Source organism: Annulohypoxylon maeteangense (genome assembly GCF_022496945.1).
Source record: "Annulohypoxylon maeteangense strain CBS 123835 unplaced genomic scaffold GGS22scaffold_4, whole genome shotgun sequence".
Lineage (NCBI taxonomy): Eukaryota > Fungi > Ascomycota > Sordariomycetes > Xylariales > Hypoxylaceae > Annulohypoxylon > Annulohypoxylon maeteangense.
Genome location: NW_025953251.1, coordinates 1,113,091 through 1,134,955, shown reverse-complemented (window position 1 = coordinate 1,134,955; position 21,865 = coordinate 1,113,091). Strand labels below are relative to the sequence as shown.

The window sequence follows — 21,865 nt, the reverse complement described above, 5'->3', positions numbered from 1 at the left end:
TATGCGGAGTGCGCTCAGGCATTTATGATTTCAACGTGCGGCTGCGGCTTACTATCTCTAGGTGCCTATCTATCTATTGATGCATCGTGGCATTCCCCCGCAAAAGGGATTATAGCAATCTCGAGATTGGAAACCCAACTGCCACTTCACCGGCCTGGACCTGCGTATTTTTCAGATCCTCGCATGCAAACTCGTCCGCTACTGTACCATTCTTTGCATGATCGGTGCCCTTCCAGAAAAAAAGCAAACATTACTTTCCGTTACTGGTGCGCCGCATCGGCTACGGTCTGTCCCTTGATCCGCAAATCTGCAAACATCCGTATCCCCTCTTGCCCCTGTTCCTGAAGCTGCCCATTAGCGTCGTAAGATTATGATGCCTCTTGGGTATCATTGTCCATCCATCGTGTTAAATACAAATCTCAGGCTCGGAAATGCGCACGCGAAAGAGCCAATCTCCTTCAGGACTCGACGCCCTGAACGATGATGCGTAGGCCGAGGCCAATTGGGGGGTTTCTGACCCCCTTTTTGGCTTTTTTGGGGGTGGACCGCCTGACCACTCATCTCTTGACAACAGTAACTAGAGCAACGGGTGAGGTTAGTATCCGATTTATTGCGGAGATGGTGAAATATTGGCAAGGCAATCATACCAATGTCCTCGTCGGCCAGTTCGTGAGAAAGCCCCACGCGCTGGGGCTGGTGCTTTACAGACTTTCCGTAGACGATCGCGGTTTTGAACTGTTCGACAATGCTCCGGTGGATTGCGTTACACTTGAGGTTCATTGGTCAGCGGGTTTGCACCGGTCAAAAGTTACCGAAGCGAGGTACTTACAAAGTCCTCGACGGTGCACCTGGTGGAACGGAGTACAACAGGCGCTGAATAGTCCGGCATCTTCCCTTTTGGCTTCGTGTAAACCCGGACCAATTTTAGCTTGTCCCACCTGCAGGAAAAAGGAGATTAGCCATGTGTGCTTACACACCTTCGTAACTTGTAAAGGTTCCTAAGGGTATAGGGGGTTCGAGACGTACATAGCCTCCATTAGTTCGTCGACGTTCCATCCATGCTCAGAGCTGATAGGAACCGCGTTGGGGATTCGGTACAACAGGTCTAGCTCCTCGATGCTGATTGCGTCGATCTTGTTGAGGACGTAAATGACTGGAATATAGCTGCGACTCTTGGCTTCTAGGATGTCGATCAGATCATCAATCGTAGCATCACAGCGAATCGCAATATCTGCTGAGTTGATACGGTACTCGGCCATGACGGCTCTGATTTCGTCATTGTCGATGTGGGTTAGTGGTACGGTACTTGAAATATTAAGTCCCCCCTTGTCCTTCTTCTTGAAGGTAATATTCGGCGGCTCCTTATTGATACGAATGCCGAATCCTTCTAATTCTGTTTCAATAACCCGCTTGTCTGTCAAGGGTTTGTTTACATCTAATACGATGAAGATCAAGTGGCAAGTTTTAGCGACAGCAATCACCTGACGACCACGACCTCTTCCATCCTTGGCTCCCTCGATAATACCCGGAAGGTCAATCATTTGTAAAGGGGCTCCTACACGACGCGGCGTCAGATGAATCATCCACAATAACAATAAAAAGAACTACCCGAGAGGTCCTGAGATAGTGGAGATAGGGGGAAGAAAGGTTTGATTGCCATACCATTATACATGACTTGTCCAGGGACAGACGTCAAAGTAGTGAACTCGTACGCCGCAGCTTCCGAATGCTGACCAGTCAATCGACTCATCAGAGTACTCTTCCCGACGGAAGGGAAGCCGATAAAACCAACACTGGCAACACCAGTTCTGGCAACGTCGAAACCAGCACCTCCACCGCCTCCGCCACTTGATGAAGGGGTCAAGAGCTCTCGCTTCAGTTTCGCCAACTTTGCCTTCAGTTGACCCAAGTGAAACGAAGTCGCCTTGTTCTTTTGAGTTCGAGCCATCTATCACAGAATTTAGTACATTTTGTATACCGTTCAAGACTCCAAACCCACTTCGGACTCGATCTCCTTAATCTACGAACGAGTTAGTAGTTTGCTCCTTCATAAGACGTTAGATAACTTACCTTTTCTACCGTCGTCGACATCTTGGCGGTTTTAACAAGATGCTTCGTAGTGAGTTTCGGAGTGTACGCGATATTTCTTCTCAGTCTTTCTCACAGCACGAAGTTCAATCTTTGTTCTGATGAATTTCGAAGCGTACTAGGTAAAGATTTAGCGGGGCAAAATTGAATAATCGACTTTTTTTTTGCTGGTGATGTCAACCCCACTATTTGCCGTAATTTCCCCGAAAGCTCCTATATATGCAACTCCTCTGTAGCTGATTAGAGACATATAAGAATACTCTGTAAATAAATATATGAATAATCCAACGTCTACTTGACGAATCGGTACTGTGTCTTAATTCTATGTAATGTCTTACCCATCCTCACGAGTGGCTTAAACGTTAACATAGTGAGACAATTTAATACTGTCCATATTACCGAGCGGCTAGGCTACAGTTAGGAACTATGTCATTGTACATGATCAAAGGAAGTATCCGTCATCAACATTTGACCCGTAACCCAGACCAACAGCCTCCTATATTTTGTGAAGTTCTTAGAAACACGCCTTTCCAATAGCATCTACACCACTAGTCAGGAAGTGTTCTCAGAGTGTAGCCAGTTTTCACTATGTTGTATACGGTACTATTCACTATCCATTAGTTGAGCTTTGGTCTACGATCAGCCGTACATATGTAACAAGCCACAAGCCACAGCCAAGAAGATCCCGTGAAGCCCATGAGCGGTGACAATATATTCTAGTCACTTGATATTTATCGAGGCGTAACAGAGTTACACAAGTTGTATCAGATTGTGACAAGTTGAGTTCCCAGAAAAACATGCTACCACCAATCCCTTCCACGTACGTAAGCCTCATATATTAGATTTTCTGCCACCACAAAGTACGGCGGGTAAATTATAATAGGGGCTTCAATAAAAATCACGACCTCAATAAACAAACAAATGATAGATATTAAGGGATCGATTTCTAACAACATTTGCAAGTCGAGAAACCAAGTAGAGGCAAGACGCCGGTAGTTGATGAAAAGCAAGTACTTACAGATACACGATAATGCAAGGGGGGTACTATGTATTCTTTCAAGTCCAAGCCTATCATGTAAGGAGGTGCATATATGCTGTCTTACAAAGAGGCGTTCATTAGCGTTGGAAATGTTGGTCGACAAAAGCCACAACGGAAAACTCCAACAGCTTCCTTCCACATTAAGGAAATATTTTCGAACGAATTATGTGTTTTTTCAGGATATATCTGCGAAGGTAAGATATTGTATTCTTATGTAACTATAATACAATGAAAGTCTCACACGTCGCTATGAGATCAGACATAGGAAGCGATGGGGCGGAAAGGAGAAGAATGTTAATGTAAATATTTCATATTATATACCTGTCTACCCTTATCTAACTCGTCCAGATACAATCTCACAGAACGCCATGATAATATACCCAGTTTTACCTGTTTCTAGTGGTCACATATTAATTGTCACATATACCCTACCTGATGCTATATCAGCCTAGTGAGTGTCATATTAGTCCTCTAAATCGCGCCACGAGGAGAAGAAAAATACCGACCTACCGTAGGTATCATTCATCGCCACTTAAAAACCACAATACTGCCGATATCTCTTCTCTAGGTATCTATACTTAAGTAGGTAGGATATTGGTGTCATTTTCCTATTTAGATTTAAGGTTGGTATTAATATCTACAATCATAGCTTATACTCTAGTAATTACATTGCCTTACAAATTAGTATAGAAACGCTCGGTATAAGTACAATGGTCATGGATTATATTTGATTTTAGTTATATTTGCTAAGATATATGCCCTACTAAGTTCCAAAGTTCTCATAAATTTCACCCGGCATTTTTAGCTATCAGTAAAAGGGGGTGAGGGGGTAGGATGTGCCAGGCGGCATTACCACAGCGGTCTATCAGTAATAGCATTGAAAGATAAAGGGCACAATCATGCCCCGGGTTATCCCGCCCTATAATCACACCATTCGGGATGGCCATCAAACCAGCAGCTCCTCCAGTAAACTTGGCGAATCTTCGTCTCCGAAGTTAACTTTCTCACCGTCTTTACCCTCTTCCAACTTGCGTGCTACAAATGGATCCATCAGCTTTCTCTGCGGCTCGGAAAGGAGTTCTAGTCTAGCTTTATGGTCCTGATCCTCGTTCGGCCCGAAGTAGCTCTCGTCGAGGTATTTCCACCATATGTAATCGAACGACCAGCTCTTCCTAGCCGCGAGACTAACCATCCAAGTCCGCTTCTCCCAGCTCTCCCGCATGCGCTGAGAAAGCGGTATCTCTGTGTCGGTGTTTCCATCCGTAGTAAGCGACAAGCCCTCGACTTTATCAGCTAAACTCGCAACAGCCATCTTCTTTTCCTCGGCCTCTAGAACACGTAGAAAGGTCTGGAGCCGAGGCTCATAGGTCTTCATCCAATCCTCATACCCCAGGGTCCAATGGTCCGGATGGTCTAGAAGTAGCCACCAAGGGGGGTCGAAACTGAACTGTGCCGGGGCGACGTACGTGAACTCCCAGTCTATGACGCCGACGATCTTTAAGTCTTCGTCCAGGAGAGCGCTCACTGGCCTAAAATCCTCGCAGAACAACCTGAACCCGCCGTCCGATTCCGATGTTCGCGGAAAGAGACGTTTCTCCTTGACGAGGTTCCGAAATAGTTGACGAGCGACGTATTTGTCGCGGGCGTCGTCTTCGTCCTCATCCACTATGGCATCGTTGTGTTGGTATGAGAGCTGCGCCATGTGCAGGTCGGCGAGAGCGCTGTACCACTCGTCCTCAGTGGCAAACGTCTGAGATGGTTTTGGCAGGACGCTTACTGGCATATTTGTGTGTACGGCTACATCGCTCATATTTGCGATTAAAGGACGTCCTTTGACGGAGATAGTCTTGTCTTCCTCTTCAACGAGAGAACCTATTCGAGGGAATTTCAAGGAGAATAGCTGAAGTAATATGTTGGCCATCTGAGCATATAGATACTCTAGTTTCTCCTCGCTAATGTTTGGATCTAGGATAGGTGGCTTATCAGCCGGGAGAGATCTGTCAAGAACTTCATAGCACATCGATTGATTATGGTCTATATAGTCCATTATGATGAATGGGCCTATGCCAGTAGGATTCTCAGCTGCGGTTCCGTAGTGGTAGACATGTGGGATAGGTATAGTAGTATGAGTAGCGATATATCGCATTGTAGCCGCTTCATAACGAACTTTTTCATCCGGATACGGGAAACAGCCTGATATACTTGGTAGTCAGTAATCTGTAGTATCGATGTGTGTAATTCACGGTCTACCCTTTATTGGGACTCTCATTATAGCAGATGAGCCATCCTTGTATTCAAGACGATAGATAACGTTATATCCGCCGGCGAATCTCCTATGCATCTCCACTGCTTTACCCTCTTTGAATTTCAAGATGAAGTCGGCGATAGCGCGGTACAGATCAGCTTTTCCAATGGTACTACGCCACTCGTCGGTGTATTCCTCGTATTTCCGCCACACAACGTCGTCTTTTTCCATTTCAGTGCACCTGATCTTGGGAGGCATTGTGTGGAGAGTGAACTTGTCTCTGGCGTGGTTAACGTTGAGGTAGGATTCTGATGTTAGCAAGGAAGATTTTGGCAAGGTGCAATGACATCTAGAATAACTCGAAAGTCGAAGCAGATATATCGCGTGGAGTCCAACTGATTTGGATTGAGACACAGTTTTTATCGATTGTTGCCCTACTTTCTCAGTGCGAGTTGTGACGACGATCGGGCGGAATAACGTCTCACCTCGTTGGACCTCATGCACAATGATGGCCAATTCAGCAGTACCAACCAAATGATGGCGGCATTTTACATTGCCTTAGCGTCGCTTGGAATGTAACCAACATCATTATACCACCAATTAAGGCTACGGCCTGTGTTAACTTGTCACTGGCTAATAAGGCGGCCTACGACGGTTGAGTTGTCGTTTAGAGCCTCATAGTTGGAGGTGAGAGGCTTAGATATCCGATTTACCTTGTTAGGTACACCACAGCGGGTTCTTTAGAACAACCTCACTGTAGATCATGAAGATAAATCCCCGGCTGAATACAATCCGTTGTCGTTTACATAAGTAGCAAAAACCACGTATGAGTCTATACTAGAGGAAGTTCAAGAATCGAAGACCGCTATGTTAATGTAACAGCTTGATAGGTGCATGAAATGCTGAGGCCTCGCTGTTTGCAGGTCATGAGGCAGGAAAAACTCATTTGCTGATGGTCCGAATCTGTGTTCAGACTACCTAGTATTTTAGTGGGGTATTAGATATTAATCTAATTGTTTTTTGTGTAAATCTGGATATTTTCAGGTAAAGATTTTGGAAAAGAAAAGAAATGGGAGAGGAGTAGCCGACGACCTTGGTCGACATTATATATTGTTTGAATGCATATTCGTAAATGGAATATCGCATTAAAGCGTATAAACAACACTAACGAAAAAGGTTTCTAAAATGAGACTTCGGAACTTCATCACATGCTTCTCAATTCACTACGTTATCAACATCGAGCATAGAGAATTAATTCCCTTGCTTCAAGATGCAAGCAACGGATCTGCTTGCATACGCCGCCGACATCAACCCAGCAACGTATTGCCAGCTTTTCTACGTCCTTGCGGCCGCAACAGTTTTGGCCATCGCAGCAACTCCAGAATCTATACAAAGCTTGCTCACTCGGTACGGTGCTCGAAGCTCAGCCGAGAACGGTAGAGATAAGAGAGCCGGGAATGGGCTTCTCGTCAAGGCTACCAGTTGGGCGACGTCTGTTGGAAAAGTTCCTCATTCATGGTTCATTCATTTCTACATACTTTCCGTGACCTGCTCCGCTTTCTGGGCAGTCCAGTTTCTTCAGCATGGATCGATCATGGATTTCATCGTTAGAAATCAAGCATCGAGCGAGAGGTCGTCGATGACGATCAACCAGGTTATCCTTGCCTGGCTCTTGATGAGCTTACAAGGCGTGAGACGTCTTTATGAATACCTCGCTGTTCTCCGACCTTCACCTTCCAAGATGTGGGTCGTTCATTGGCTATTAGGAGCCGCGTTTTACTTCTGCACAAACATTTCCGTTTGGGTTGAAGGATCTAGTAGGTACTACGGTGATTTTCGATTTTGCAGCATTCTAAAAAGTAGCCATAGATTCAATCCGGTCTTCTGAGAGGTCTTTTCATAACGAGACTCTATCGTTCAAAGAGGTCGTTGGTGTCTCTATGTTCCTAACCTCGTGGTTCATGCAATACAGATGCCATAGCTATCTGTCTAGACTCAAGAAGTATTCGCTACCAGACGATGGTTTATTCCGGTATTTGGTGTGCCCGCATTATACATGCGAATGCATATTGTATATTTCTCTGGCGATAGTAGCAGCGCCCGAAGGCCAGCTGTATAACAGAACACTGATCTGTGCGGTGTTGTTTGTCACGGTTAATCTTGGTGTCACCGCTAAAGGCACTAAGAACTGGTACGGTGAAATGTTCGGTCTCGAAAAGGTGCAGGGAAAATGGAGAATGATACCCGGTGTGTATTGAAAATTGAGTATGCTTGAAAATCACTTTTTCTGGAACAATCCAAGCTTGCCGCCGATTTTCGACACTTTCATCACGTCTCGATAAGTTAGGCTGGTACGGGTCTTCCGTATGTTGGAGCCGTCTGTAAAGTCGTCGGGCGAGCGGAGGAGTTCCCAGTTAGCAATTGTACCCCTTGAAAGTTCAACGTCCTCCGTAATATCCTCGATACCGTGTAGGAATTCCGTGTACAAAGCAGATGTGGTGACGAGTAAGCTTCGAGGCTCTTGTAGTATTCTCCAAGCTGGCTCAGGATCTAGACTACCGTCATCCTTGGATTTGTAGATATTGAGACAGAGGCTAGCACCAAGGCTCACAGTACACACAACGGGATGATACGCAGCTCCGTCCTGTAACAGGATGAGCAGTTCGTCACGACTGTCCCAGACTCTAACTTCTTACCTTGTGAGGCATTATTCCGATGCCAGGAGGGTATTCTGGCTATACATTAATCATCTAGGCCGATCAAGAATCTTACAACTATAGGTCACTTTCTCGGACGAACATGATGGCAACGATGAGAACATGAAAACCCCCTAGAAAAGGAGGATATATCAAGTTCCAACACGGATATGCGTCTACACGTACCATTGATTAAAACATGATTCGGTTTCTGGTGAGGGCTGTCGGAAAATATGTCGGATGAACCAAGGGTTTTCGAAAGTGGGATGGATTTTAAGCGAGGCACGATCGGATCGTTCAACCAAGCCGGCAACGGAGCGTCCATCAATTTGTTATTCACCAGATCGGATGGCCAAGTTTGTAGGCGGCGATGAGTGAGTTGCTTCCACCGCGGTTTCGGTGCCGAGGCTATCTGCAAGATAGTCAGGCAACCGGCACAAGAGCATCACGTTCAAAATGAATGACAACCGCACTTTTTCTAGAATTGCTTCCTCTTCATCCTGCGTGATAAAATCGGAAATGTAATATGCCGCTGCGGGTAAAGCTGCAATTCGGACTTGGTCGAGAGATTCGGGGAGGGTCAAATTAGTGGATGTGGAATCCATCAAGTCTCCAGCCATGATGAGATGATGAGTGGCCACCGACAGGCTCGGTGGGTTTCGACTGCAAGATCTAAACTACAGTACTTGTAATACTGTCGAGAACTGGCGAATTGGGCGTCAACCTAGAGATGCCTAATGGTAGCGAAGTTTTGCTGCAAAAGATTGGTTAGAGAATATTAAATATGATACGATTCGCCATCGAAGATGAAAAGCGAAAAGTGATCGCGTGTGTAACTAATCCACAGAGCAATACATAAGGCTAGGGCTGCGCATCAATAATTTCGAACTCGTTTGAGATAAATAGAATAGACGGGTTGGTTCATGGACCTGGAAAAGCCGATCAACGTGGGATGGCTTATCAGACAAGAAGGTGGGTTGAGCAATCCGTTTAAAAAGGAGAAGAGTGGTCAGACCGTAGGATGGTCAGGCTGCGTCGCTGATTGCTGATTGCTGGATAATACTGGGTAGCCAGAAAGAATCTCGGGTTGAAAAGATCAAGACTCGCAGGAGATGTGCAATTTATTTAGTAACAATCAATAATTGAGTCCTGTTAAGAGAACAAGAGAAGAAAATTGGACGAGTCGTAGCGAAGGAAAAGCTGGGAAAGAAATGGGAGTGAGGGGCGGAAAACAACATTAAACAAGTAGTACGCCGTACATTCTGCATAGTAGCTGCACAGTAGCTGCATAGCCTGCCTGGGATAGGCTGGATAGGTTGGATAGGCAGACGAGACAATAAAGCATAATTGAGTGCAAGTAGGGCAAAACAAGCAGGGGTAGCCGCTGTCGGGGGGCGAAGAGAAAACTTAGGTCCTCATCTCACCCGCCTTCTCACTGGCTCACTCTTGCTCACTCTGCAAATTTGCGGAAATACCGGCCACCCGACCCATCCGTATCCAATCTATCGACCAATCAGACACGTTCGCGGCTTGTTAGACTGATCTCTGAAATTGATCGTCACTGGCTTCGCAGGGAAACCAGTCCTAGTGTCACCACACTAACAAACCACGCTAGTCTATCTTTGAGCATAGCCTACATCAAGTACTCTCGTACCCGTTCTCTTTCCTTTTTGTGTAGGCGATTTGGCAGTCTGGCCTTCCTTTTCCACCTGGGCTTGCTGGGTCAAGTCTTCAGTGTCGTTTCCTTCGTTATGCGCTTTGCCATTGCCTGCCTTGCCTGCTTGCCTATCTGCCTATCTATTGCTATGTACTAGGTTCTAGGATCCATGGATTGTTATTGCTCTTGCTCTCGTTAGCTAGCGTATTTTCCCTTAAACTGTGCTTTGGTTGCTGCATCCTTCCAACCTTTACCGTGTCATTCAATTTTTGCAAATAATTTCCCTACTCCAAAATTCAAAATTATTCACAATTGATTCTGGTCATTATTCGCGACGACTTCTGTTCATAAGCGATATATTAGCAAACACTCAATTTGTTTGAATCCCGTTTAGTGTCCACAAGATCCAATCCAAACCCGTCCGAACTCGCCTCTCACATCCCGTCAAGCTCATCCACTCCAGCTGTTTGACCCGCGACCGACCGTTAAAACTCGTACTCGTATCGTATCATCTCGTCTCGTCGTAGAGTAGACTTTACCTAGGTATTCGCCAAGTCTGTATAGCGTTTCCACCACGAACCTTCTTCCTTAAAGTCACCCACGAGTGGCCATCATGGTGCACTGTATTATATTTCGGTATATGAATTGAATGCTATGGATGCGCAGAATGCTGTCGAGTCCGCAAACACGAAACAGGCCGCTTCTCCAAAGCGGGGAGTCGCTGAGTCTGATGATCCAAAGACAACGGTGACAGCGAATAACAACACGACGAATAACGTTAAACTTCCTTTGACCGCCAAAACCTCTTCTTCATCCAAAGAGTCACGGCCTGCGACGACGGTTATTAGCGCGCGGGATGATGATGTCGACCTTGACCAGCACTCAGATGCTGAAACAATCGTCCTTCCAGGGAAAGATGGCGTCTCTCCATCAAAACCACGTAAGGTGATCAAGCACGAAGATAAGAGCGATGGTGAGATTGATGCGTTACCGCCCTCGAGGAAGAGTTTGAAGGATGGTAAAGATGGTAAAGATGGCGATCGCAATGGTGTACCTTCCGACGCTGCTGCTGCTGTTGCTTCCTCACTGGAGAAGAAAAAACGGCTCTTTACTAAGGAGAAGCAACCACGCAATAAAGATGCTTCGAGTGGGCTGAGTTCTGCACCCGCATCTCCGCCTCCCCATCGTCGCAGCAACCACGACCAGCTCCATCGGCGTCGCAGGTCCGGTGATGTCCCTTCCGAGTCTGGGTCAGAGTCATCCAAATCCAAATCCTCGAAAGATCCCATAAAAAACAAGTCAAAATCTGTAGACAGATTGCTACCAGGTAAACGTAAGGCACCCAAAGCTGAATCTGATGATGAGAGTGAGTCACGCAAAATTCGTCGTCCACGCATCTCAGATACAAGCCTCGAACACCTTGCTGGCGCGAGAGAAAAAGACCCCAAATCTGCATCTGCTAGAATACCCCACGATAAACATTCAACGTCTCGAAATCGCTCACTCTCACCGCACAACCGTATTCATCGGCGAAGCCAATCCACTCAACTTCCATCACAGTCTTCAAATGGTATCAAGAAAAGACGCCCTGCCCCGCTTCAGTCTACCGATTATCATTCCGACGATTCTTCCGCCAGTGGAAGCCCCCATCCCCGCAGCTCGAAGTTGAGAAGCATCGCCACTCCAGTCACTGGCGAATCGACAATATCTCCCGCAAGGATGCCAGCTCATAAGAAACACGTTGACAACCACGGGCAGACTTTGCTAGCCAAGGCTTGTGCGAAAGGCGAATATGATGCCGCTAAGAAACGACTAACTGAGCGACCTGAAGATCTCAATTTTGCTGACTACGCTGGCAACACACCACTTCAAGTTGCATCGCTAAACGGACATGAGCCAATTGTTCAACTTCTAATCGATGCGGGATGCAATCTAGATTGTCGGAACAGCGACAAGGAGACACCATTGCTGGATGCTGTAGAGAATGGACATTTGGGTGTTGTGAAGCTATTGTTGAAAGCCGGTGTAAATCCTCGCAAAGCCGATGCTGAAGGACACGAGCCACTTGAGAAAGTACCCGACGACCTAGAGAACGCAGAAGAGATCCGAGCCGCTTTAAGGGAAGCAAAGGAGAAAGTTGGGGAGCTGCGCCGAACGTCTGAAGACCACCAGCCTCATGACTTACCAGATACTCTTTCGTCTCACGGACCTGAGAGCCCCCGACGCTCGCCCACGGCACCAGGCAGTAGTTCATTGGCCGCACAACGCCGCGGTGGTGCTGTGCGATCGACCAAGACCAGTAACCATCTACTGTATATGAACCTTGATGACAAGACGCTCAGACAAGCTGCAGCGCGAGGCGATAATGAGACGGTGACTCGTGTGCTCCAGGTCAAGGAACGCTGTGATGATCCTGAGGCTTTAGTTAATGCGGCTCGTGGCGGCCATAGTTTTGTTGTCGAGCTTCTTCTCGCCCTAGGAGGCGCTAATCCTGACCCGCGCCCGGTCCCTAGCCTCCCAACAGAATATGGCACACCGATGTTGGCAGCTATTGGTGGGGAGAATATTGAGGTTATCAAGCTCTTACTCAACGCATCTAATTTCGACCCGACACGTCGTTTTAAGGGACAGACGTACTACGAAATAGCTAGGCGTCGAGAGGGGCCTCAGTGGAAGGATGAGGAACATCTTCTGAAGAACGCTTTTGACGAATTTAAGAAGGCACCCAAAGGTTCTAAGACGAAGTCCCCTGGCAAACGGGAGCGTGATCGTGAGATCGACCACGAAACCCGACGTGCTAATCGCAATGAATCTAACCTAGATACCAAAACTCAACTCAAGCGTCGACAATCGAGCCCCTCGCGTGATGCTGACGCCAGTGCCAAGAAGAAACCTAATCCTACTAAGGTTTCAGGAAGTCCCAAAGAAAAGAGGCGCTCGCTTTCTTTTGGCAATCACGACGAACAAACTTCCCCGAAACGTGGGCCCGGTCGTCCGAAGAAGGAAGAACGAGTGTTACACATTACCACATCAGATCGAGAACCGTCTCCGCACGTAGCCAAACAACAACCAACACGGTCAAAACTAGTTGATTCCGATCTTGCTGGTGGTTCTTCTGATACCGAAGCGGTGAAGCCTCGAAGGAAACTCATCTCGGGTAAAGATTTGAAGGGACACCGAGAGAAACAGCGACGTGCGAGCATGGCGTCAAATAATTCTACCACGGATCGCGGTGATTCGAAGAATGACGATGGACACGAGAAACGGCCAGATCGACTTTCGGAGAAGTACCATGACCGGACAAAGGCCATTAAACGTGATGAGTCTAATGATAGACTATCTATTGGCGAAGGCTCAGCCAAGAGACATCGATCTAGTGTCACGCCACCTCGACACGGGCTAGGAGACAACGATAGCGAGGTTCCTATCAAACGACGAAAACTTGACCAAGAGGGCAAAGAACGACGTCAATTACACACTTCTTCTCCAGAGAATCGTCAACAGAAACGAGATGTGTCACGTGATTCTACTAAGCGGCAGCGACCTCTAGAAGCCGATCGCAAGGAAGCTCCCAAAGCCAAGAAGGCAAACCGCGACCGCAAGGAGAGTATCACTGTGGCTTCTGACGACATTGATGTTGAGATGCGCGACGCGCCTCAATCGCATGCTGCTGATCATAGCGAGGCTCAAATTGAGCGTGAGCGTGAGCGCGAGCGCAAAGAAGCCAAGCGACGACAAGCTGAAGCAGATGCGATTGCCGCAGAAGAAGCAAGGAAAGAAGCCGAGCGACAACAGCAAGAGGCCGAAATGAAGAGGCAAGAAGCAGAAAGAAAGAAGAAGCAAGAGGCAGAAGCCAAGAAACAGGAGGCTGAGAAGAAGCGACTCCAGGAAGAAGAGCGAGCTCGCCTCGAGATGGAAGAGAAGAAACGTAAAGAAGAGGAGGAGAAGGCACGCCTGGAGGAGGAGGAACAGAAGCGGAAGCAGAAGGAGGAGCAGGAAAGAAAGGAACGAGAAAGAAAAGCACAAGAAGCTGAAATGAAACGAAAGGAGGAGGAACTCAAGCAACAGGAAGAAGCTAGAATCCGCCGAGAAAAGGAGGCTGCTGAAGAGGAAGCTCGACGCCTGCGAGAGGAAGAGGAGCGAGAGCGAAAACGCGTAGAGCGAGCCGCACGTGAAGCGGAGATACATCGAGCCCGCCAGGAAGAGTTGGAAAGAATTCGCGTGTCCAAATTGCCTCCCTTGCTACGATGGCTCGATGCGTGTCCGGACCCAAAGCAGAAGGACATAGCTGAGCTCTTTTCGAAGGCCCTAGGGGTTCGATACGACACGATCAATCCGTCGGCGACTAGGAACCCAAACGGACGTGAACAGTGGCTACTCAATACGCAAGTTGCACTGCTTTTGGGCGAGAAGGACACTCAACTCTCCAGATGTAAGTTGCTTAAAATTTATACGAGGGTATGATCATACCTAACCAATTTCCAGACACTGCGTGGGATCGTCTTCCAGTATCGCAAATAGCGAAAAGAGTTATCTGGCGTCTCGAACAAGACAGATACTCTCTAACGCAAAGCAAAATCTACCATCTAGGTGAACAAATGCCTGATTATTACGGAGGTAATCCCCGAACAGTCGGTTACAGGAGACTTGAACAGCTTCGTGGTGAAGCGGCAAAACTTTTCTTCGATATGGATAACATGTTCTTTGTCAAAGTAAGTTTACTAAATTCCTTAGTACAACCAATCCTATTGAAGTAAAACTAACTTGAACAAAAGGAATCGGACTTCCTGTACATTGTACCCACCATACCCCATCTTCGCAACGTCAAATTGTCAATTTGCTACTGCGAGCTCCCGGAAAATGAATCGGCTCTAGCAACCTTCAGCACTCCAGCAAAGTGGAGACAGGATCCAGATGCCGACAGCCGAGGCGGATTTGCGCCGAGATCCAAGCATTATATAAATGGGCAGTTGGTAGGCGAAGACAAGCCGGGACGATATCAGCCAAGCAAAACTCCATTTCCAGAGCACCGTGTCCCAAGAAGAGGCCTTATTGCGGTCTCACCGGACGACCCCGACTATGCGCGCATATGCTTCGAGCAAGGTCTAGTTCACCTTCTCAACGACGAACAAAAATTAGCTATGCAAAACGCTACTCACTTGACACCCCGGAGCATGGTGTCGAATGAGCCTCTAGATTACACTAGCGAGAACTTGTCCCCTTCTACCAAATCACCGCGGACTACACAAGTTAATGGCGTCAAGAGCACCCAAGGCTCCCCAGATAGACACCCGACTAACGGGATTAACGGGGATAGCTTAGGAGGTCATTAACCAATTAATTAACACATCATTGCCGTAAAATCACTCGTCATTACATCTTCGCGTTTCCTTGTCCTTCTACGATATTAAGGCATCGATTTCAGCGACGTCGAGTTTACTCATACCCAAATGATTCTTATTCCCATAGTTATGGGCTTCTTTTTTTTGTCACGGAATTGACGAGGACGGCTTGAAAAAAACAGGCAAATACTCACGTATATCATCACCTGGCTTCATGGATGGAGTTTATTTTTGGCTCTTCGATTGGCTGGCAATGTGAACGGAAGCTTTCGATCTTGGATTCCAACTCCAAGAATTTGCTCTTCCAATGTCGGCGTATTTGTTCTGATTTGCAGATGCCGGTGCCAGAAAGAGGGGTCGAGAGAGGAATGCGGATTACGACTAGATACTCCCCAGTTGCAGGTATATACATTTATGACCGGAACGCTTAACAGTGTTCCACAACCAAAATAACACCACTCGAGATCTCGTGTGGAATACATTTGTATGATTCGATGATACCCCTGAAGCTAGTTCAGCAAAGTCCAACAAACTGCTTGATCAGGGATCTCTTATTCTCAAGAAGTGACACATTCTTCGAGGAACAATACTTCACATACGAAACAGTGATCAGACCTAGAATTTCGAAATGATCCGATACTTTCACCTAACACCTAACACAGTCTATTTTTACGACTCTCTATTATAACACGACCTTACTCGAGTCTTTCTTCTCTCTCATCCTGATAGTGTCTAGGTCACAATGCACGTTAGGAGATAGATGACGACGGTGGTGCATCAATACGATAAACGACGTCAGATAGGAATCTCACGTCACCCAATAGTAGGCGGCGGCAGATCGCATATCGGACCTTCGCGCTTTTTTTTTTTCGCACCCCTTAGCCAGCCAAGACTTCTTAACTCTTAACCCTGATAACGCTAAACGACACGCTAGCCCGAAGACAAATCCATAACCGGACCATACAAAACCAGCCCTAACGGTGGAGGCCGCCAGCGAGCGCGCACGTCTTTGGAAATCTGGAAGTCCTGTGTACATATTATGTGTGTACATTGTATGTATAATCAAGGACAGATAAGCAGAAAAAGAAAGGATAGCATAGCAAACAACAGCAAACCGTTTCCGCACGCTTTCCTAATAGGACGTATGGACGAGGAATCGGGGCGCGTGGCTGCCGTTAGATACGTTGATTATTAGTGTTGGCTTTAGTGTCGGTGTCGGTGTTGGTGCTGTGTACATACAGCGTACATAGTAGTGTCATTAGTACCTAGTGTTGGATTAGCCACGGCGCGCGCGGCGGAGAGACACGGACACGGCACATGTTGTACGAGAAAAGAAAGAAAAAAACAACAACGTCCCAGCTGCGCATGTATGTATGTAGCTACACGTGTACGAGTCTTAGTTTATTTTACTTTTTTTTCCTTCCCAATTCTTCTCCCTTTTTTCCCGCTCAACGTATGTATCAGTGTTCTTCACGCTAAAACTCGTCGCTCTTTTCCGTCCTGCCCGTTCCAGTTCCAGCCTTTTCTAAACACCGCAATCCGACGGGAATGATCGACGGAGATGGAGGGGGGCTAGGCTAGGGTAATAGGCTACTTCGTATTGCGGAATCTTCGCTCCCCCGGTCTGTATTGTATAGAATACATAAAACGAAGTGCCAGAAGGGTGCTAATGAAAAGTGCTAATGAACGATAACCCACATTTTGCATACATCGACCGCGATGGTGGCATGGTCTGGGCGTGCAAATCTCTAACGACAAGGCATTGGCGCGTTTTCATTGGTGCCCGGCACTGGGACCTGTCGTAGCATCGACAAATTAACAACGATCTAGCGTACGAGGACCCCAGACGGCAGACGATATTGTCATGTTGGGCTGATGGGATAGCCGGCTCCCTCGACCGTAGAGCTGGATACGTGCCGCAGTGCTATCAAATCTTCACACGACAAGCGCGTCTGAAGCGAAATCCGCTGTAAGACTCGTAGACGAATTTATACAGGACACAACGAGAGCCTGAAAGACCTCCATAGCATAAGGTATCATACCGATTATACATAGCATTAAAAATCCGTGCTGCCCAGGATTTCCCAAAATGTTGACCGCCCTAGTGTTCCAGGCTTGAACTTCTGCTAGCCCCAGGGGTGCTGTTTCGATCATGCGAGGATCCTGTCCATCATTGGGCGGGAGATCCATGAGGCTGATCAAAAAGCAAATTACATAATGTACCCTTCCGTCTGTGATGGGCCTTCTGGCCAAATTCGTGCACGGTTTTTTCTTTTCCCTCCCTTTTTTTTTCTTCATCCGTAACCGTAAATCATCCGGGACCAAGTGGCAACTCACCACCACCATCGAGGGCGAATGTAATTACCAACTCGGATACCTCTGGACAGCCGACTGCCTATAGACGTGAGCCCATTCTGGAAGACTTAAGCATCCCCTATTGTCGTCTACCCACGAGGGAAACCCCGGCATGAAGTTCCTGGCGCTGCCGACCTCGCTGCTTCTCAGCATCACCCTCCAGGCACGGAGCTCGGCGGCCCAACTCGAGAATGACTTTTCGGCATACCCTGAAGGCTCGCAAGAATGCATTACCGACGCGGCAAACCAGACACAATGTTCGGGGAGTACGGGACAAGAGTTGAACCAGTGCTTGTGTAGGAACAAGGGGAATTTCATTTATAACACGGCCATGTGTGTCGCAAACGAGAGCCCCGGCGATCTAAATGCTGTCTATGATACCATGCAAAATAACTGTCAGGGCACTGGTGTAACAATAGCCGTGTCTAAGGAAGCATTCTTATCACAGGCTGCGGCAGCTACTTCATCACCTGGATCGCCAACGTCGACGAGCTCGCCCGAAGCGACACAAAGTCTGAGCCCCGTAGCACAGAGCAGCATCTCGACAGGCGCAAAGATCGGGTTAGGCGCTGGCATCGGCATCGGTACCGTCGGGTTGGGGTTGCTAGCGTGGTTCATATGGTTATACTCAAAAAGGCGGCGATCACAAACCCCTCCCCCTCCCTCGGCAAACGGGACAAACCACGATGTTGAGCTTTCGAACAGTAATATGCCCGGCAACCAAAGCTTCGTTTCGTCGATGGCATCGCCGCATGTCGCATACGCGCACCACAACACACAGTTTGCAGCTGCGGAGCTAGGGGACACGCACCAAGAGTGGAAGGAACTTCCGGCAGACAATTACGACCATGTGAAGGCCGACGATGGAAGCCATAAACGCACATCCGACGTCCCACTCCTGGCGGCGGAACTAGGACACGAGGAGACGCGTGGGAATACCCCGGTCTCACCTATACCCACATACGCCGTCGAGCTACCGGCCGAAGTAGTTTATCCTCCAAGATCGCCTCCCACTCCGACTGTGAGTCCGATGTCATATAGCCCGTACCACGAACACGGATATACGCACCACCACGGAACAGGATGATTTCCCTTTGTTGAGAGAAGGTCGAAGCACGGAGATCTCCGCGGGGGACTAATATAATAAAACTAATGATATTCGATGAAATTGGCAAGCGGCCGAAGATAGCCAGCCATAAAATAGAGAGCTCTCACAACACGGCATAGCATTAAAAAGGTGGCGTCCGGGCGTCGAGCGTGGCGGGTATTCGCGAGGGGTTTTGTACCTTGCTTCCAGGATATATACTTTGTTGATATCTATTTTTTTTTAACTATAAGGAATATAGTTAGCATTGAACTACTTCGCTTCATACATACCCATGTCCTCTCGGCAACATCTCGTTAGACGGACGGGTAGCTATCTATGTTCCTTATGTTAGGGGGGTCTCGTTAGTAGAGTTCCTGACAGCAGAATTTGAGTTGATGTTGCATTCGAACACGGCATTGGTTTGTGTTACTCAACTATTCCTGTTTAAGTTGCAATAATAGACACTAATGTCTTGTCCATGTGGTCAGCTTACGTGAGATATATCTGAGACATGCATATCCACGGTGTGAGCTGATTCGGCCGGTAGGTAAGAGAATCGTGCGAGTTGCCGTCTTCTCAGACATTCCAACGTCGGTACGCTGACCGACTACGGTATCGAATGTACACCTTATGCCAGTTCCCGTTGAATGTCCACTCTGTTCTACCCCGGAGTTGAGGAAGCCAGCTGTTTCCGTCCAGAAGGTGAATTTCCCCCTCGGGAATAGGGCGGGAATAATAGCCATCGCATCCTGTTCTTCAGATATCGATCAACCAGTCACTCAACGGCAAATCCGGATGGGTCGACGTCGTCGGTGTTCCGAACCCCAACAGTCATGCTTGATAGGTAGTTCTAGGTACTGTTAAATATATCTTGAAGATTGAGGGAATGAAGAAAGTTGGAAGAAGTTGACTTGCCCCGCAGTATTAGGTTGACAGCTGAGATCCCGTGGTCTATTTAAAGTTATCGACTAATCATAAAGTCAATAGTCCGTCCAAGGAAACAACGACCTTGTCTGGATTGGTAACATCAGCTTAGAAATAGGGGTGGGGACGCTACATATATTTACTTTCTTAGTGCCTATGTGTAGTATCTACGCAGATTTATATGTTCAAACGGTTTTTTATCAGTCTATTAGGAGCAGATGATAAACATCTTCCACTTTCAAAACTCAACGATTTGATAAAAATGTGGAAATATATATCAAGACATGGTACCCATCGTGTTATTATTACATGCCACCCCCACCCATCGAGTGACTAGTAGATGAATGCCCATGAGAATGGGAATCACTGCCAGTATGCCCACCACCATGATGACTGGAATGGTGAACATGAGGCGTACTATCATATTCGTACTTATGTTTGTGACCAGAACTGGAGACTGGCCTAGGTTTGGGGAGAGGTTTGGGGAGAGGTTCAGGCCGCTTCTCTGGGAAAATCCACCGACCCTGCCAACCCCGGAAGCAGTCTTTGATTAAGTCAAGGGGGGGTGTTTTCGGATGCCCTTAGTTATCGGCTCCCTGCAAGGCTTTAACTGTTTCTGGTATGGCGCAGACCTTTTGGAGACTAAGTCTGATGTACCGTTTTGAACCAATCAAGAAATTTTATTCTTATCGATATATTTTTTGTGGAAACAAAGTCTTCTCACTGGACGATTTGATTTCATAATTCATAAAGATGTATAAAAGTATAATTTTATTAACCAATTAAATTATTACTTTTCAAATATTAATATATTCGTAGCTATTACATAAGTTAGCTATAAAGCCTGAAGTAGTTAGCGCTTCGGTTAAGCGAATTAAAGTTAATCCGAGCCCGACCTTAACTATATCTGGCCAATTAGGATAAAGCTAGCTCAGCGACTAAGCCTATTTACAGCTAGAGGATAGCTTAATTTGCAAGTCCGGCCAAGCTATGCTCAAAGTGGTGACTCGGACACTCTTAGCCAATCATGAGCTAGCATCTTTCTTGTCATTCTTTGAATGTACCGCGTTATACCCAAAGCGGCCCCCGCCATACCCGAAACAGCTAAAGCCTTGCAGGGAGCCGATAACTAAGGGCATCCGAAAACACCCCCCCTTGACTTATACCATCTACCTCTTTCCACTGCATTTGGAAGTCTTTGCCATTCTGTTCATATAGGCAGACTTTCATGTTCAGGCCATTCTCCGTCCAGTTGGGTTTCTGTGGGCTTTCACTTGTACTCTCTATTTCATCCGAGCAGCTTGTCTCCTGGGCACGGTTCAATCCCATTTCCCTGAGTAATTTTTTCAGTTCGCCAAAACCGTCGGCAGTCTGTAATCGGATCAGCGCCTTGGAGCTCCGGCCCGGCTTGTCAGTATTGAACCAGTTTCGGTGGCCGTCCCCGAAGCTAGAGAATATGCAAGCGATATAGGCGGGCGGAACGGGACGATTAACGTGATCAACGGAAATTGGAGGAACTAAGACTCGCAGTTAGGAATACTACCAATGGAAGGGAGATGGCTCCAAGCTAATCGGGGAAGACTCGGATATCATACTTATATGGCAAGATCCCGCTAGAGCCTCTGTGGGATGCCCATCCGGACCATTCTTCTCGGCACAGTGGCCTTTGTACCGGCCGTACGCAGCCGGATAGGATCTCTTAAGAACACCCCCCAATCCTGTATCAGGCCATGTTCCTAGATACCATCAACTGTTAGTTGTTATCTTGCTATATCTTATTGCTATTTTGCTGTCTCGTTCCTAACATTTATTAGGTACCCAAGAGCTTCGATATTTTTTATTACTGACCTTGGCAGTTTGTCAGGAGCACAAAGATTGTATATGGCTCCACATCGTGTGCGATAAATTCCGAGATCTCCTCGTCAGTGAGAGACTTCATTTTGGGGTAGAAGAAAATATGATCATATAATGGTCTGTCTCTGTAGTGAAAGTTAATGGTGAGTTGATCATCTGCGAAGAGCACTCTGAATGTTGACCGAAGCATGTTTAAATACAAAACTAAAAACTTGATGAGTTACAGTCCCTGATGTCGTTTATCTAAACATAGCAGTCAACTATACACGTATTCAAGACGTGTGTGTGAATACGTAGATTGGCAGAGGGGTGAATAACTCATCGCATATGGTTGTAGGGAGTATCATCAGAGTTGATTGCTACGCAGTTAACAGAGTGGCTGATTGCTGTCTATGTCATGTATAACCACACAGTTGATAGCAGTATCTCTGGGATAGGCTCGCCTGGGAAGTGAACAGGGCAGGTCTTGGATACCTAGGTTAGTTTGCCGTCAAACTTGAGGTATCCTCAATTGGGGATTTCCAAGTTTAATGGCTGTATCATTCTGTAGTTAACTGTAGTACCAGCCTTACAAACAT

The 21,865-nt window shown here is 47.0% G+C and overlaps 6 protein-coding genes across 6 annotated transcripts; 2 read left to right on the top strand and 4 right to left on the bottom strand.

Moving 5' to 3' along the window:
- Positions 1–2,202, bottom strand: GGS22DRAFT_157046 (P-loop containing nucleoside triphosphate hydrolase protein). The gene is made up of 7 exons (XM_047960447.1): positions 2,071–2,202; positions 2,000–2,020; positions 1,663–1,948; positions 1,027–1,555; positions 830–938; positions 648–768; positions 1–577 (listed from the first exon to the last, which is right to left on the bottom strand). The coding sequence occupies exons 1-7, from the start codon at positions 2,089–2,091 to the stop codon at positions 558–560; spliced, it is 1,107 nt and encodes a 368-aa protein (XP_047821228.1). The 5' UTR covers positions 2,092–2,202; the 3' UTR covers positions 1–557.
- A 1,682-nt stretch (positions 2,203–3,884) lies between these two features.
- Positions 3,885–5,368, bottom strand: GGS22DRAFT_157041 (phosphotransferase family protein). The gene has a single exon (XM_047960446.1). The coding sequence runs from the start codon at positions 5,271–5,273 to the stop codon at positions 4,074–4,076; it is 1,200 nt and encodes a 399-aa protein (XP_047821227.1). The 5' UTR covers positions 5,274–5,368; the 3' UTR covers positions 3,885–4,073.
- A 1,230-nt stretch (positions 5,369–6,598) lies between these two features.
- On the top strand, positions 6,599–8,015 carry GGS22DRAFT_108816 (uncharacterized protein). The gene is made up of 2 exons (XM_047957879.1): positions 6,599–7,189; positions 7,242–8,015. Exons 1-2 carry the CDS (start codon positions 6,643–6,645, stop codon positions 7,628–7,630), a joined length of 936 nt encoding a protein of 311 aa, XP_047821226.1. The 5' UTR covers positions 6,599–6,642; the 3' UTR covers positions 7,631–8,015.
- Positions 7,192–9,272, bottom strand: GGS22DRAFT_157033 (uncharacterized protein). Its single transcript, XM_047960445.1, has 4 exons — positions 8,542–9,272; positions 8,255–8,480; positions 8,069–8,103; positions 7,192–8,016 (listed from the first exon to the last, which is right to left on the bottom strand). The coding sequence occupies exons 1-4, from the start codon at positions 8,686–8,688 to the stop codon at positions 7,651–7,653; spliced, it is 774 nt and encodes a 257-aa protein (XP_047821225.1). The 5' UTR covers positions 8,689–9,272; the 3' UTR covers positions 7,192–7,650.
- Positions 9,273–17,534: 8,262 nt separating this feature from the next.
- On the top strand, positions 17,535–18,509 carry GGS22DRAFT_186219 (uncharacterized protein; the record flags this gene model as incomplete). The annotated part of the gene is made up of 1 exon (XM_047964424.1): positions 17,535–18,509. The coding sequence occupies one exon, from the start codon at positions 17,535–17,537 to the stop codon at positions 18,507–18,509; it is 975 nt and encodes a 324-aa protein (XP_047821224.1).
- Positions 18,510–20,537: 2,028 nt separating this feature from the next.
- Positions 20,538–21,372, bottom strand: GGS22DRAFT_186218 (uncharacterized protein; the record flags this gene model as incomplete). Its single annotated transcript, XM_047964423.1, has 3 exons — positions 20,538–20,950; positions 21,029–21,169; positions 21,282–21,372. 3 exons carry the CDS (start codon positions 21,370–21,372, stop codon positions 20,538–20,540), a joined length of 645 nt encoding a protein of 214 aa, XP_047821223.1.
- Positions 21,373–21,865: the final 493 nt, after the last annotated feature.